The sequence below is a fragment of the Cotesia typhae genome, unplaced genomic scaffold (assembly GCF_013202065.1).
Source record: "Cotesia typhae breed Kobodo isofemale line unplaced genomic scaffold, CoteBio_Ctyphae contig_20, whole genome shotgun sequence".
Taxonomy (NCBI): domain Eukaryota; kingdom Metazoa; phylum Arthropoda; class Insecta; order Hymenoptera; family Braconidae; genus Cotesia; species Cotesia typhae.
In genome coordinates this window covers 4,240,148-4,252,656 of record NW_027423725.1, presented here as the reverse complement: position 1 = coordinate 4,252,656, position 12,509 = coordinate 4,240,148, and the positions used below count along the sequence as shown (strand labels likewise).

At 28.6% G+C, this 12,509-nt stretch overlaps 3 protein-coding genes and 1 long non-coding RNA gene across 6 annotated transcripts; 2 read left to right on the top strand and 2 right to left on the bottom strand.

The window, feature by feature from the left end:
• Positions 1 to 121: 121 nt before the first annotated feature.
• Positions 122 to 688, bottom strand: LOC141538364 (uncharacterized). Its single transcript, XR_012481039.1, has 3 exons — positions 623 to 688; positions 413 to 534; positions 122 to 334 (listed from the first exon to the last, which is right to left on the bottom strand). It is a non-coding gene; the product is annotated as an uncharacterized LOC141538364 (long non-coding RNA).
• A 96-nt stretch (positions 689 to 784) lies between these two features.
• On the bottom strand, positions 785 to 5,037 carry LOC141538199 (uncharacterized). Of its 2 annotated transcripts, XM_074259560.1 has the most exons (4): positions 5,015 to 5,037; positions 4,342 to 4,411; positions 1,562 to 2,100; positions 785 to 1,484 (listed from the first exon to the last, which is right to left on the bottom strand). In XM_074259560.1, exons 3-4 carry the CDS (start codon positions 1,727 to 1,729, stop codon positions 1,233 to 1,235), a joined length of 420 nt encoding a protein of 139 aa, XP_074115661.1. In that variant the 5' UTR covers positions 1,730 to 2,100; positions 4,342 to 4,411; positions 5,015 to 5,037; the 3' UTR covers positions 785 to 1,232. The 2 variants fall into 2 exon arrangements, with proteins under 2 accessions (XP_074115661.1, XP_074115662.1); XM_074259561.1 differs by lacking the exons at positions 4,342 to 4,411; positions 5,015 to 5,037 and having other exon boundaries at positions 1,562 to 2,168.
• LOC141538313 (uncharacterized) lies at positions 3,337 to 5,100 on the top strand. The gene is made up of 3 exons (XM_074259695.1): positions 3,337 to 3,521; positions 4,119 to 4,224; positions 4,699 to 5,100. The coding sequence occupies exons 1-3, from the start codon at positions 3,337 to 3,339 to the stop codon at positions 5,098 to 5,100; spliced, it is 693 nt and encodes a 230-aa protein (XP_074115796.1).
• Positions 5,101 to 6,932: 1,832 nt separating this feature from the next.
• On the top strand, positions 6,933 to 7,873 carry LOC141538314 (uncharacterized). Of its 2 annotated transcripts, XM_074259697.1 has the most exons (3): positions 6,933 to 7,270; positions 7,344 to 7,399; positions 7,651 to 7,873. In XM_074259697.1, exons 1-3 carry the CDS (start codon positions 6,993 to 6,995, stop codon positions 7,659 to 7,661), a joined length of 345 nt encoding a protein of 114 aa, XP_074115798.1. In that variant the 5' UTR covers positions 6,933 to 6,992; the 3' UTR covers positions 7,662 to 7,873. The 2 variants fall into 2 exon arrangements, with proteins under 2 accessions (XP_074115798.1, XP_074115797.1); XM_074259696.1 differs by lacking the exon at positions 7,651 to 7,873 and having other exon boundaries at positions 7,344 to 7,606.
• Positions 7,874 to 12,509: the final 4,636 nt, after the last annotated feature.

Here is a 12,509-nt window from a genome sequence, read left to right as displayed (position 1 = left end):
ATAACTTAAATACTAAAACAATTATATCAATTAATCTTCGTTTAATCAAGAACGAACGTCACGCATTCTTGACGTAAATCTGATTTCTTCCATATTGTAGTAGTCACTTTGGTTGAAATAAAAAAATATTTTTAAAGCAGGTTCAAAATTTATAATAAAAACAAAAAACCTCTTAAAAAGAGTGTCAAAAACTGCTTTAGAAGTTATAGGTACGAAATTGGTACGAACTGACCATCAATACCAATGAAATAGTGACTGATAGTAGTTTTATTTTCACCAATTGCCATCAATACTGGTTGTTTTCCTTCGAGCTTCATGTCGGAAAATAACTTGCCTTGCAGAAATCAAAAAATAGTATTTTAGAAATTTTCAGATCAATCTTACATAAAATATCTAAGGATTTCTGCTGTACCTCGTGAAATAAGATTAAACGATCCATGATAGTTGAAAAATGTTTTGTTTTTTTTCTTGAATTAGATGCAGCAGGAAGAAAATTAAGGAGCATTAAATATGCTTTTGTAATGATATCCCAATCTACAAATTAAAAATGTTACTTTGTTAATAAATTATACTTGAAAAAAGTTGACATTGAAAGTTGTGTCAAGTTTAGTAATTATCTTACCTGAGCTTTTATTTGCTTTAAATTCTATTTTACGTTTTTCAGCTTCAAAAAAAATTTGAGTTGGACAAAATTCTTTAGTTTCAAATCAAATTAAATAAAAATGTGAATCAATTTTGATAAAATTATGAACCACAATAAAAATAGATGAACATATTCTAGTTTCAGTTGCTTGCAAGGTATGGAATATCCAAAAGCGAGGATATAACGAGAGAATCTCAATGGAGTTTTTTTTCCTATCTTCAAAAGTAATTTCCATAACTTGTTGGATCTCATTTATTTGTTCCGTGCAATCAGCATTTTGTAGAAATATTTTTTTAACTTCCATTTCTTGAGAACTGTAGCATCGATTATTTCAAATTGATTGATTGTTTTTATCAACAGTATCACCAGTGTCAGGGGTAATAACAGTACCAACTGTATCTAAAATTTTACAATTTACTTTCTTAGATGATTTTTATTGACCTCTGTTACTATTTTTGAGACGATTGCCCATCATAGTACGCTTTCTATACGATCATCAAAGATTAAAAAAATCGGAATTATATCACTTTCAAGTCGAACTTAAGTAATTACGAATTTTGAATATATTTCCAAATATCCACATAGATGTTTAATAATAAGACTTATTTACCCAACCTTCCAAAGTATATTTATCTTTTAAATTTAGAAAAACGCGGATGATTTCTTTCGCACAATATATTTTGTGTTGTTTTGAAGGATATTTTCTATAGGGTCCTTTCAGAGCATCTGCATACAGTGGAACTAAAGTTATTCGACTTTGTGGTAACGAAGCTTGTTGTTTAGCATACTCTTCTAAAATAATCGAACCAACACTCGAGTTTTCCAGAACTTGATCCAAATCCTATAATGCAATATTAGTATAATATTAATTGTGTGAATATTACCAAATACTCGTATTCAAATTAATTTAAAGCTTACAAATTCATTGGACTTGACTTTTTTTAGTGGTACTTCGGAAATATCATCATTTTTAGCACTAGTGCTGGTTACTGTATTCGATGTTACCGTTGATTTTGAAGCTGGGTCATTTGTCGTAATGATAAAACTGTTATTCGTAAACAGTTCAAAAACTTCCTTATCAATCATGGTTCCCCCTTATCACACAAAGCAACATTCACCGACTTATCGATATTTAAAGATTTTTTAGCTGAAATTGAGTTCATTGATATAACCAAAGCATTTATAAATGGATTGACCCAATCACTTTTTTTTACATTGACTCTCAGATGTAAAAATTTAGTTCAATTGTTTATTTTTTATATTTGAAATCCATATATTTAAGCTTATTTACAATAACTATCATTAGAAAATGAATAAGAATTGACTTATCAACGCACCAGCACTTATCATGTCACTGTACTTTAATGTCAAATCTTCAGACACAATTTTTACCCACTTTTTGGTATCTCCATAAGTAACTCGACGTAGACTATTTATTAGAACAGGTTGATCAATTCCTAAGTCAATTGGTAAGTTGATAATATCCAGAATACCATTTATTATTTTCAATTTTCATTTACCTTAGTAGTATCATGATGATTGTAAACATTGAACAATAAACAAAGATGGCTACCATTCAGATGACATAATGTAAAATGATATCACGAGAGGGCGACTCATGTATGAGTTTATTGTCATTTCAAAATTTAACTTTATCGATATATCAATGGGTTTTAATATGGCGCTCACTTATGAAATTATATCTCAAGCGATGGGATTATGTACCCAAGACGCTTGAACAAATAAATAAATGAATAAGTAAATATTATTATTAAAATAAATAATGATAGTTTACGGATGATGAACAAAATAATAAATAAAGAAATGTTTGAAACTGTGTTTTAAAAAATTAAGAAGTACTTATGTGTACGTGAATGTTTGGAATTGACGTGACATTTTTTCTAATTTTATTTTTTTTAATTCATTTATTATTTATTTGCTGATCTAGGAATTACAAAATTCCAGCGTGAAATCGTTTCGTCTGATTACAATACATTTTTTCTCTTTTATAAACTCTTTTTAGTGTCGCAACATGAATCTCAATTAATATTTTTCAAGTTTGACTTGAACTAACCACTTTTTGAATTTCTTTCAATTGTTTCAATTTTCATAAAAAAGAAAGTTAAAAAATGTATACTTTTACAAAATCTGAAATAGTGTTCGGTACTTGGACATTATTACTTCTTCGTCTTTCATACTTGTATTACTGTTAAAAGCAAATTCAAAACTTATACCTTAACTTAACAAAAATAGTGGTTGAACTGGATTATAAGAATAAGGTTGTACTTTTTATCAGCTTGCGATGACAACTCTGGCGATGATAAATATTGAAACCTTATCTGCCAAGGAAAATGTGTGTGATTAGACTGTCATAATACAATATTGCTATACTAAACTATATTTGTATCGGTTGATAATGTAGTAATTTATGATGTTAAAAACATGGGCAAAAAATTGAGAAGTAGTTAATTATAGTGCTGCTAGAGGATTGATATTACATCTGACACTTTTCTATTTACTGTGGATGACATTAGTGAGGTTATTGAAATAAATCGATATTGGACTTAAGCTAAAAATATATTTTAACTAAATTTAAGAATTCTTGAATATTTTCTCTTTCGATTAATATTAACATATGCTAATTATTCATCACATTAAAAATATTAAAACGTTTGAATTTATTGAGAGTAACGATGGCTCATCTTTTCTGGGTTAACCAAGAATTTGATGATTCAAAGAAATTTGATGATCTACTTGAGCAATATAGAAATAAAACAAAATACGAATTTGGTCAAAATGACTCAAGAACGATGAAAGCACATTGCGAAAAGTTCAACAAAAACATCAACGAATACCAAAATTTGCAATATTATTATCGGTATGTCCATTGCAGGAGAGGTGGAAAGTATGTTCCGAAGAAAAAGAAGGTGCAAAATCCCGGAATACAAAGTAAGTATAAAATTATATATTGAACTGACTGTATACGTTACACAGACAAAACGATTTACTTGAACCAAGTAAAAATTGTCTCCCAATTCCGTTTCTTGATCTAAGTAAATTTTTTTCCCTTGATTTAAGTATATTTTCTTGTCCTGAAAAATTTTAGATTCGTGCTCTAAGAGACTTATCTTGGTTCAAGTAAATTTTCTTGTCTCAAGAAATTTTTCTTGGGTTAAGTAGCAATCGTACTTGCCGGTGACAAATAAATCTTGTTTTAAGAAATTTACAATTCCAATGAGAAATTAACATTTCATTCAAGAAGTTAACATTTGATTCAAGAATTCAATTTCAAGAAAAATATTTACTTGGCCCAAGAGAATTTCTGTCTTCCAACTCAATTTCAAAAATTTTCTTGAGTCAAGAATTTTTAATTTCAGCCAAAAATTTTTTTTATCTGTGTATCAATTATACTTTTGTATTAGGCTGATTTGATGATCATAATTATTCAATGTAATATATTCATTATGTTCTACAGGTCAAACAAGACAAATTGTCCATTTGCACTTCAAGTTACTGCTAATTTGAAAAAAAAAGTATTGATTGTTAGAAAATGGGAACCAAATCATAATCATCCGCCACCAGTAAGTATTGTTGTGATTTTATCTATGCCCCATAGTAAAAAATTTTCATATCAGTAATTATGTTCAAAACAGTTCTGAATAACAATTTTTATATTTAATGTTTAATTAAATACTTACGTGTTTTCGATAAAATGTTGTAAATATTTGTAACTCAATACTGTTTGACAGAGCTACTAAAATTTCTCCACTATATAGTAAAATAATGATCAAAATTTATTGGTTATACAAATAATATAATGAATGGTTTTTCGGCCTGTAGCGGTCAAGTGACTAGTGTATCTAATTTAAGTCACAAAATGGAGCATTTTCCATCTTTCCTAAAGGTCGAGGTCCATCTTGTGACTTAAATTAGATACACTAGTCACTTGACCGCTACAGGCTGAAAAACCATTCATTAATTATAAATAAATACGGTCGTTAAATTAGAAAATTAACTAATAATATTCTTATTAAATATTCATTTTTTATTGACAGGCAGTTGAGACTACTGATGATGATGACGATGATGATAATGATAATGATGATATGCATCGCGTTGATGATGATCCTGGAGATAAAAGAAATAGTGATAACGGTTCTAGTGATGAACTTGAAGCTGCTCAGAGGAAAGAAAAACGTGGATCTTTAGCACGAAAAAGACAGAGAGATGTGAATACTACTAAAAATATAGATAATAATTCAATAGATCAACTGCCTGTATCTAAAATGTTGAAGAAAATTAAACAAAGTATTGAATATGATGAAAATGAAAAAACGGTTACAAAAAAGAAACATATGCTTTCAAAGTTACTAGGAAAGTTCGAAAAATTGGACAATCCAACACATTCCTCAAATGAAGTCGACGAAGACCCTGTGTATCTTGGAGTTCCGTTCTAAGCCAATCAGTCCCCGCTACATCTTGACTTACCACCTTCACCAAATAATTCACCACTGCGTCCCTTGAATTCTTCTCCAGTACACCTTCGCCTTTCCTCCCCAACAATTCAGTTACAGCACTCTGATTTGACAATATCACCTGATAATTCATCGCAAAATCTTCAGCGTCTCAAATTACAGGAGAAATTTTCTACAACATCTATTAACGAAGACCTGGAGTTATCAAATTTGAATAAAATTAATGTAAAAAAAGTTATAACACGTGGGCGACCTAAACGCCAAAGAAGACCTGCTATAGGTGCCGAATTCTTAACTTATGGCACTAAAAAGGCTAAAAAAAGCATAATTACACTCGTTTAAATTCATATTACTTTTATATAAGTTGCAATACTTATGAAATTATTGTTTTTTAATGTTTAACATTTATCATTATTCATAAATTTTATTTTAGTATTACATTTAGACAACGTAATGAAACTATAGTTCATCTTACGATACACTTACTCTATCTGTTGAACTTCAAAATAAATTCAGATACGATACGAATTGATTATCAAACTACATATAATACAAATTATTTCACTATGTAAACATATTGCCGTTCTTTCGCTTCTTGATAAAATGCATTTATCAATATTAATTTGATATGTGTACGAAAAGTTATAAAAATATATTTCATCTTTGTTTTTCGTCTAAAAATTTATTTACATTAATTAGGTAGAAATATTTTATTCATAAGCAATTAAATAAGAAAAAAGATTTAATCTGCAAAGTTGTTCATATTTATATCTATTTTAATTAATTAATGCATTATAGTTATTATGTTATGCATTTACTTCTAGTAAATGAAAGCAATCTTTAACACGGAAAAAAAGTAAAACAAATATTGTATCACGTGATGCTAAATTTGGTTCACTACTAAGAATATGTTGTATTGAGTATATAGTATAGTATATGATGTAATACATGAGATCCAATATTTGTATCTACAGTTATACAAATTTTGCATCACCTTTTTTCCGTGAAGATTCAAGCTTTTTTGTTGGCAAAAACGAATTGGAGTTTTTGAGGGCAAGCCAAGCCAGTTTTATGTTAAAAAAAAGAAATTGCGTTATTGGTAGAGTGAACTGACATATCTCAAAATGTTTTATTTGTTATTTTAATAGCCTGTCTTGGAAGTAAAGATGCACGAAAACTTTTTTTTCCTGAAATTAGTTCACGGACGACCAGAGAAATTTTTCTAGCCTCCTTACACCAGCTACAAATTCTTAAAGACTTAAATGGCTCTTTTACAAGTTCATTTGATTTTTTCATTTTAATAGAATTTAATATCAATCTTATTTGTACTAATAAGCTGATAATATAGTTTAAAGACTGTTATTGAAAATATTGCGATTATAAATTTAAAGTCTCTGAAGCTTACATTATCATTGAAAATATCAGCTTCTGAGAAAGCTCTTATTAATATCCCAATGAAAATTCAACTTACCATTTAACTTCTGTGCAGTTTCAAATTTATAGACATTCAAAATAATATACATATAAGCCTTTGCTTTCGTTTAAACTTTCGCAATTTGTTGATTATTTGTTGGTAATTTATTCAGTATAACATAGTCGATAAAATAGTGTTCTATCGTTGTACTGAGATATTTTGTATGACTGTCATATAAGGAATTCATTGCATACACAACAAGATTATTCTATCGCTAAAAAGATCGATAACAGAATTTGAAAAAATATAACTTATTGTTTAGTTTTTCATTAATAACTATCTATGTAGATATGATTTAATAACACAGTGCGATCGCAGCTGTCTTTACTACAGCTTAACCTCTTGCAAGAGGTTTATGGACTTTGCAACGTGATATAACTTTAATATTTAAAACGCTATTATGACTGCCAAATCTAACTTTGATTTTGAAATTGGAATGACGTTTGATTCCTGGGAAGATGTTCTGGCTAAAGTGACTATTTATCAAGATGAAAATTGTCAGCTATTGACCACCCTCAGAGGCGAACAACTGTATCCATCTGATTTGAAAAGAGATCATTTAAATTCAAAACAGATTGAAGAAGTAATAAACAAGCTGAAATATAGATATAATATATTGAAGTGTAAATTGGGTGCTCCATCCTCAAAACCTAAAAAGGAAAAAACTCGTAAAACAAGGTAAAATTGTACTTGAGCTTATTTTTATTATTAATCAAGACTATATTATAATTTTTATTTATTTCTTTTACAGTACTTTCAATCACGACTGTCCCTTCTTCATCAGATTTGAAAAAATTCGCGATGAACGTAATGATTATAAGTTGATAATTACAAACATAAACACTATTCACGAAAATCACCCATTGCAATTTAAGGTGAATTTTCTTATCTAAAAATTATATAATTGAAGACCATAACTTTGTTTATCATCTTGCTTTAATGTTTCAATTTACATAGCAATATCAAATAAACCTACTAAGCAATTAGATTCATAAAGCTCTAATTATTACTATATTCATTTGATAATAATTCACTTATATTAAATACTATCATTCCAGAAATTATATAAAACATTGCCTGAAAAACGCCGATTACCTCCTGAAGTGAAGTCGGAAGCAGCAGAATGGAGACGTATGGGATGTAGCAACAAAAGAATAAGATGCGAGATTGCAGAAAAACACAAAATCCATGTTAAATCCAAAGATATTTCAAACCTAAGACAATCATTGAGACCTGCGAATAGTAATAATTTAAAAACATTTGACAAACTCTTAAGAAATAAATATGGTAAGATTTTTTTTATAACGCCTGGATTGAAAGTTCGATTTTGAATTGTAATTTTAGGAATGAAAGTGCCACATTCCCGGCCAAATGACGAATTAATTTAGAGCGCATGTGTCAACTTTCATCCCCATGCAATTATATATATTTTTTAGTTTATGATTTATACTTAAATTAATAAATCAATAATATTTACACGTATACGTACCTTTTATAACTAAATAGAGTAAGAATATTGGCTGAAAAAAATTAATATTTTATTTTTTAATAAAACGAATTAATTATAATAAAATTATACAACATGTAATTGATTTATCAATGGCAAATAATTTGAATTTGCATTAAATGTAAATAAACTTAGTAATTAATGATCATAACAGAAGCGGTGTAAAATTTTAAGAATTAACATCAAATGATACATTGGCAAAGAAATTAATCATTTTTTTTGTCTTGACAACTGCAATAATAATTTTTGTTTATTATAACTTTGTTGATGGTATTTTTTTCCATTTTGACGAATGATGAATAGACAGTGATATCATTAGCATCATCATTCTCAATTTCTACTGCATTCGAATTATTGTTAGCAATTTGTGGTTTCGAACGACGAGTCTTTGGCTTCTTGTTAGCATTGAGATTTTGAAGTTCTTGCAAATAACGGCGATTATGTTCATCGATTTGAGGCGATGATTTTGTTGTTGGTATATTTTTCGGTTTCGCGGTTGCTGAACTATCAACATCATTATGTTCAGTAGATGGCAACGGAGATGAATTTTCATTGACTTCGAAATTCTCATTGGATTCAATAGGGACAAAAGAATCGTTATCAGGTAAATCGGTCGACATTTTTTCATGAGGTTCCCCTGGTCTTGCGTCTTTGAATTGAGGTAAAGGTGTTTGAATAGCAGTAGATGTAGATGGTGAGCTGTGATCTGAACTAATTAATTTCTGGTACAGTTTTTGTCGATTTGCCAGTGAATTTTCAACATATCCTTCGGCGGTTGTACTTGATCGCCATGCGCCAAGTTGTTTGACAGCTGTTATATTTGCCCCAGAGTTCGCCAGTATTGTTGCGGCCGAACGTCGGAAACAGTGGCCGGTGTAGGTCTCCGGATTCTCCAATCGTAAACAAATAGCTACGATTTTCGGTACTTCGCTGATCTTATTCTTACCGATTACCTGACAAGTACACTTTCCCTTTTGATAGTTGATGAAAAATCTTCTCGTGTCGATGTCTTTTGGGCGTAGATCCGTGTATTTCTTAACAATTCCATGATATTCTTTGCCAATGATAAAACTCCGGGGATAATGGTTTTTATTATCCTTAATTGTCACGATTAATTGGTTTCCGGTATTCTCGATGTCTTGGACATTCATTTGACAAAATTCACTTGATCTCATTGCTCCAAAAACTCCAAAAATGAGAATGACCTGTAATTTAAAATATTCATTAATATAAATACTTTGGGAATAATACATGTTTTTAGAAATAAAAAAAAAATTCTTCATTATAATAATTAAATTTAAGTTGTAAATATTTTCATCTATGTTTTACTTACTTTCTTTGCTAAGTAGATTAAATCATCATAATTCTTTAAAAATCATTTATTTGAGATAAAGTTAATACTTGAGCTTTTTTCGGTTGATAGCCTTTTGCCAAATTTTTAATAAATGATTTTAAATTATGGTATGAATTAATATCGACTGCATGTCTCAAGTTAATGGTGGTTCTTAACATAGACCATTGGCCCCATAAGGTTGGTGGCTTATGATTTTTCGATAGCTCTCTGAAGTATACTAAAAATACATTTTCATTGAATGATTCCGTGTTATTTTTCTTTTGCCATGATATAAATTGATCATACGCGAAAAAATAGCGCGCTTTAGATTTCTCAGGCAACAAATTGTCCGTTATCAATTTGGCTTCATCATCAAAATTACGAATAATCTCGTCTCCGGTAATTTCAGTGTCAGATTCATCTGAACTCATTGTGGTTTTACGCTTAATTATTAAAAAAAATTTATAATATATAAACTTATTGCACTTAATAAATTGATTTCATACCCTTAAACTGGTGTTATAACAACTAAATAAACATTCTATTGTTTAGTTACATGTTGCTAGGATACGTGACATAATTGGGGAAATTAAATATATGAGTAAATTAATTTAATAATCCAATAATTACCATTCTATTTATTTTAATTACAACTGAACTTCCAATTCTAGCGTTATAAAAATTATAAACGATACACGGGTGGGAATTGAGACATCGCATCATCAGATTTTTATTCCGCTCACCTTCGACTGAGGGTTAGCAAAGTGGTGTGCTATTAAATAGATCGAAACTAAATAGTTCTCTTTTTAGCTTATTATTTATACTAAAATTAATAAATTAATAATATATACATGTATACGTACCTTTTATAATTAAATAGAGTAAGAATATTGGCTGACAAAAATTAATATTTTATTTTTTAATTCAACGAATTAACTATAATTCAATTATACAACAAATAATTATTATATTAATATCAAACAATTTAAATTTTAATTAAATATAAATAAACTTAGTGATTAACAATTATGATAAAAACAGTATGAATTTTAACAATAAATATCAAATTAAACATTGACAAAGAAAATTCATCATTTTTTTTGGCATTACAGTAACAACAGTAACAATTTTTGTTTGAATAGCAGTAGATGTAGATGGTGCGATGTGATCTGCACTAATTGACTTCTGGTACAGTTTTGATCAATTTCCCGATGAATTTTTAACGCATTCTGCTGCTACTGTATTGGATTACCATCCATCAAGTTGTTTGACAGCTTTTATATTTACCTCAGAGTTTACAAGTATTGTTCCGGCCGAACGTCGACAACAGTGGCCGGTGTAGATCTCCGGATTCTCCAATTGTAAACAAATAGCCACTGCTTTCGGTACTTCGCTGATTTTACTTTTACTGATTACCTGGCAAGAACACTTTCCATTTTGATACTTAATGAAAAATCTTCTTGTGTCGATGTCTTTCGGGCGTAGATCCATGTATTTTTAACAGTTGCATAATACTCTTTGCCAATGACAAAAGTCCGAAGATGATTGTTTTTATAATCTTTAATTTTCACGATTAATTGGTTTCCAGTATCTTCGATATCTTGGACATTTATTTGACAAAATTCATTTGATCTCAATGCTCCAAAAATTCCAAAAATGAGAATGACCTGTAATTAAAAATATTAATTAATATAAATACTTTGGGGATAATACATGCTTTAAAAATAAAAGAACAATACTTCATTATAACAATTAAATTTAAGTTGTAAATATTTTTATCTATATTTTACTTACTTTTTTTGATAAGTAGATTAAATCATCGAAATTGTTCAAAAAATTATTTATTTGAGATAAAGTAAAAACTTGAGCTTTTTCCGATTGATCATCTGAACTCATTGTGATTTTTACACTTAATTATTTAAAAAAAAATTAATATATAAACTTATTGCATTTTATAAATTAAATTGATGTGTTTATTCTGGGGTTATGAGAACTAAATAAACATTATATTGTTTAGTTACGCGTTGTTAGGACACGCAACATCATCGAGAAAATTGATTGTACGAGTAAACTAATTTTAAAACCTAATAATTACTATTTTATCTGTTTTAATTTCAACCAAACTTTCAATCCTAGCGTTATAAAAATTGTATACGTTACACGGGAGGGAATTGAGACATCGCAACCTCGGATTTTTATTCCCCTCGCCTTCGGCTCGGGGAACAAAAATCCGGGTTGCAATGTCTCATTTCCTCCCTAGCAACGTAATATACTATTTCACACTTTTTATAAATCCAAGGTATTTATGTCTTCAAATCAAATTTATCCCAAACATTGTTATTCAATGACAATTAACACTATTATTATTTATTTTAACCATAGAATAGTTACTACTGCAATCATACTTTAACCATACTAAATATCCTAACAATGATAAATTATTAGAAAATTTCTTACAATAATAATAATGGTTCTTTTAAATACAAATAAACAATTCTTATAAAAGTTTCATAACTTTTATGATTTCATATCATAAGATATTCTTCTAATTTCGTGATTTTAATTTTATTGTTAGTCTTTAGACTCGTAAAAAGTTGATTTTTAAATCTTCTTATAGAGTCGTTAGTAAAGATGCAATGGAAAATTTTTCGATAAGCGTAGGAAATGATAATTTTATGTCTTTAAAATATTATACTTGCAATCCTTAGCATGAAAATCATCTAAAATTGTAATACAAATTGTATAATTTTTAAGGAAATTTATCAATTAACGGGGAAGAGTTGATTGTTAATTCATTTACTCCTTCAATAATCTATATTTATCAACCTAACTTATAATATTAAACATAATTTTCAGTAAATATTGGAATTTTAGTTTCCATTCATTTGAAACTTTTTCATTCAATCATACACATTTCCTTCAGTAATGAGTATGAATAGAAAATTTATTTTTGATATACTTACTGAATGTCTGGTTATTGTCAAGATGAACTACTGATGTTTATGAAAACAATAGTTGAAAATTAAATTATACATAATCACTTAAGTCTATAAAAGAATAAACAAATTTCCATTTTT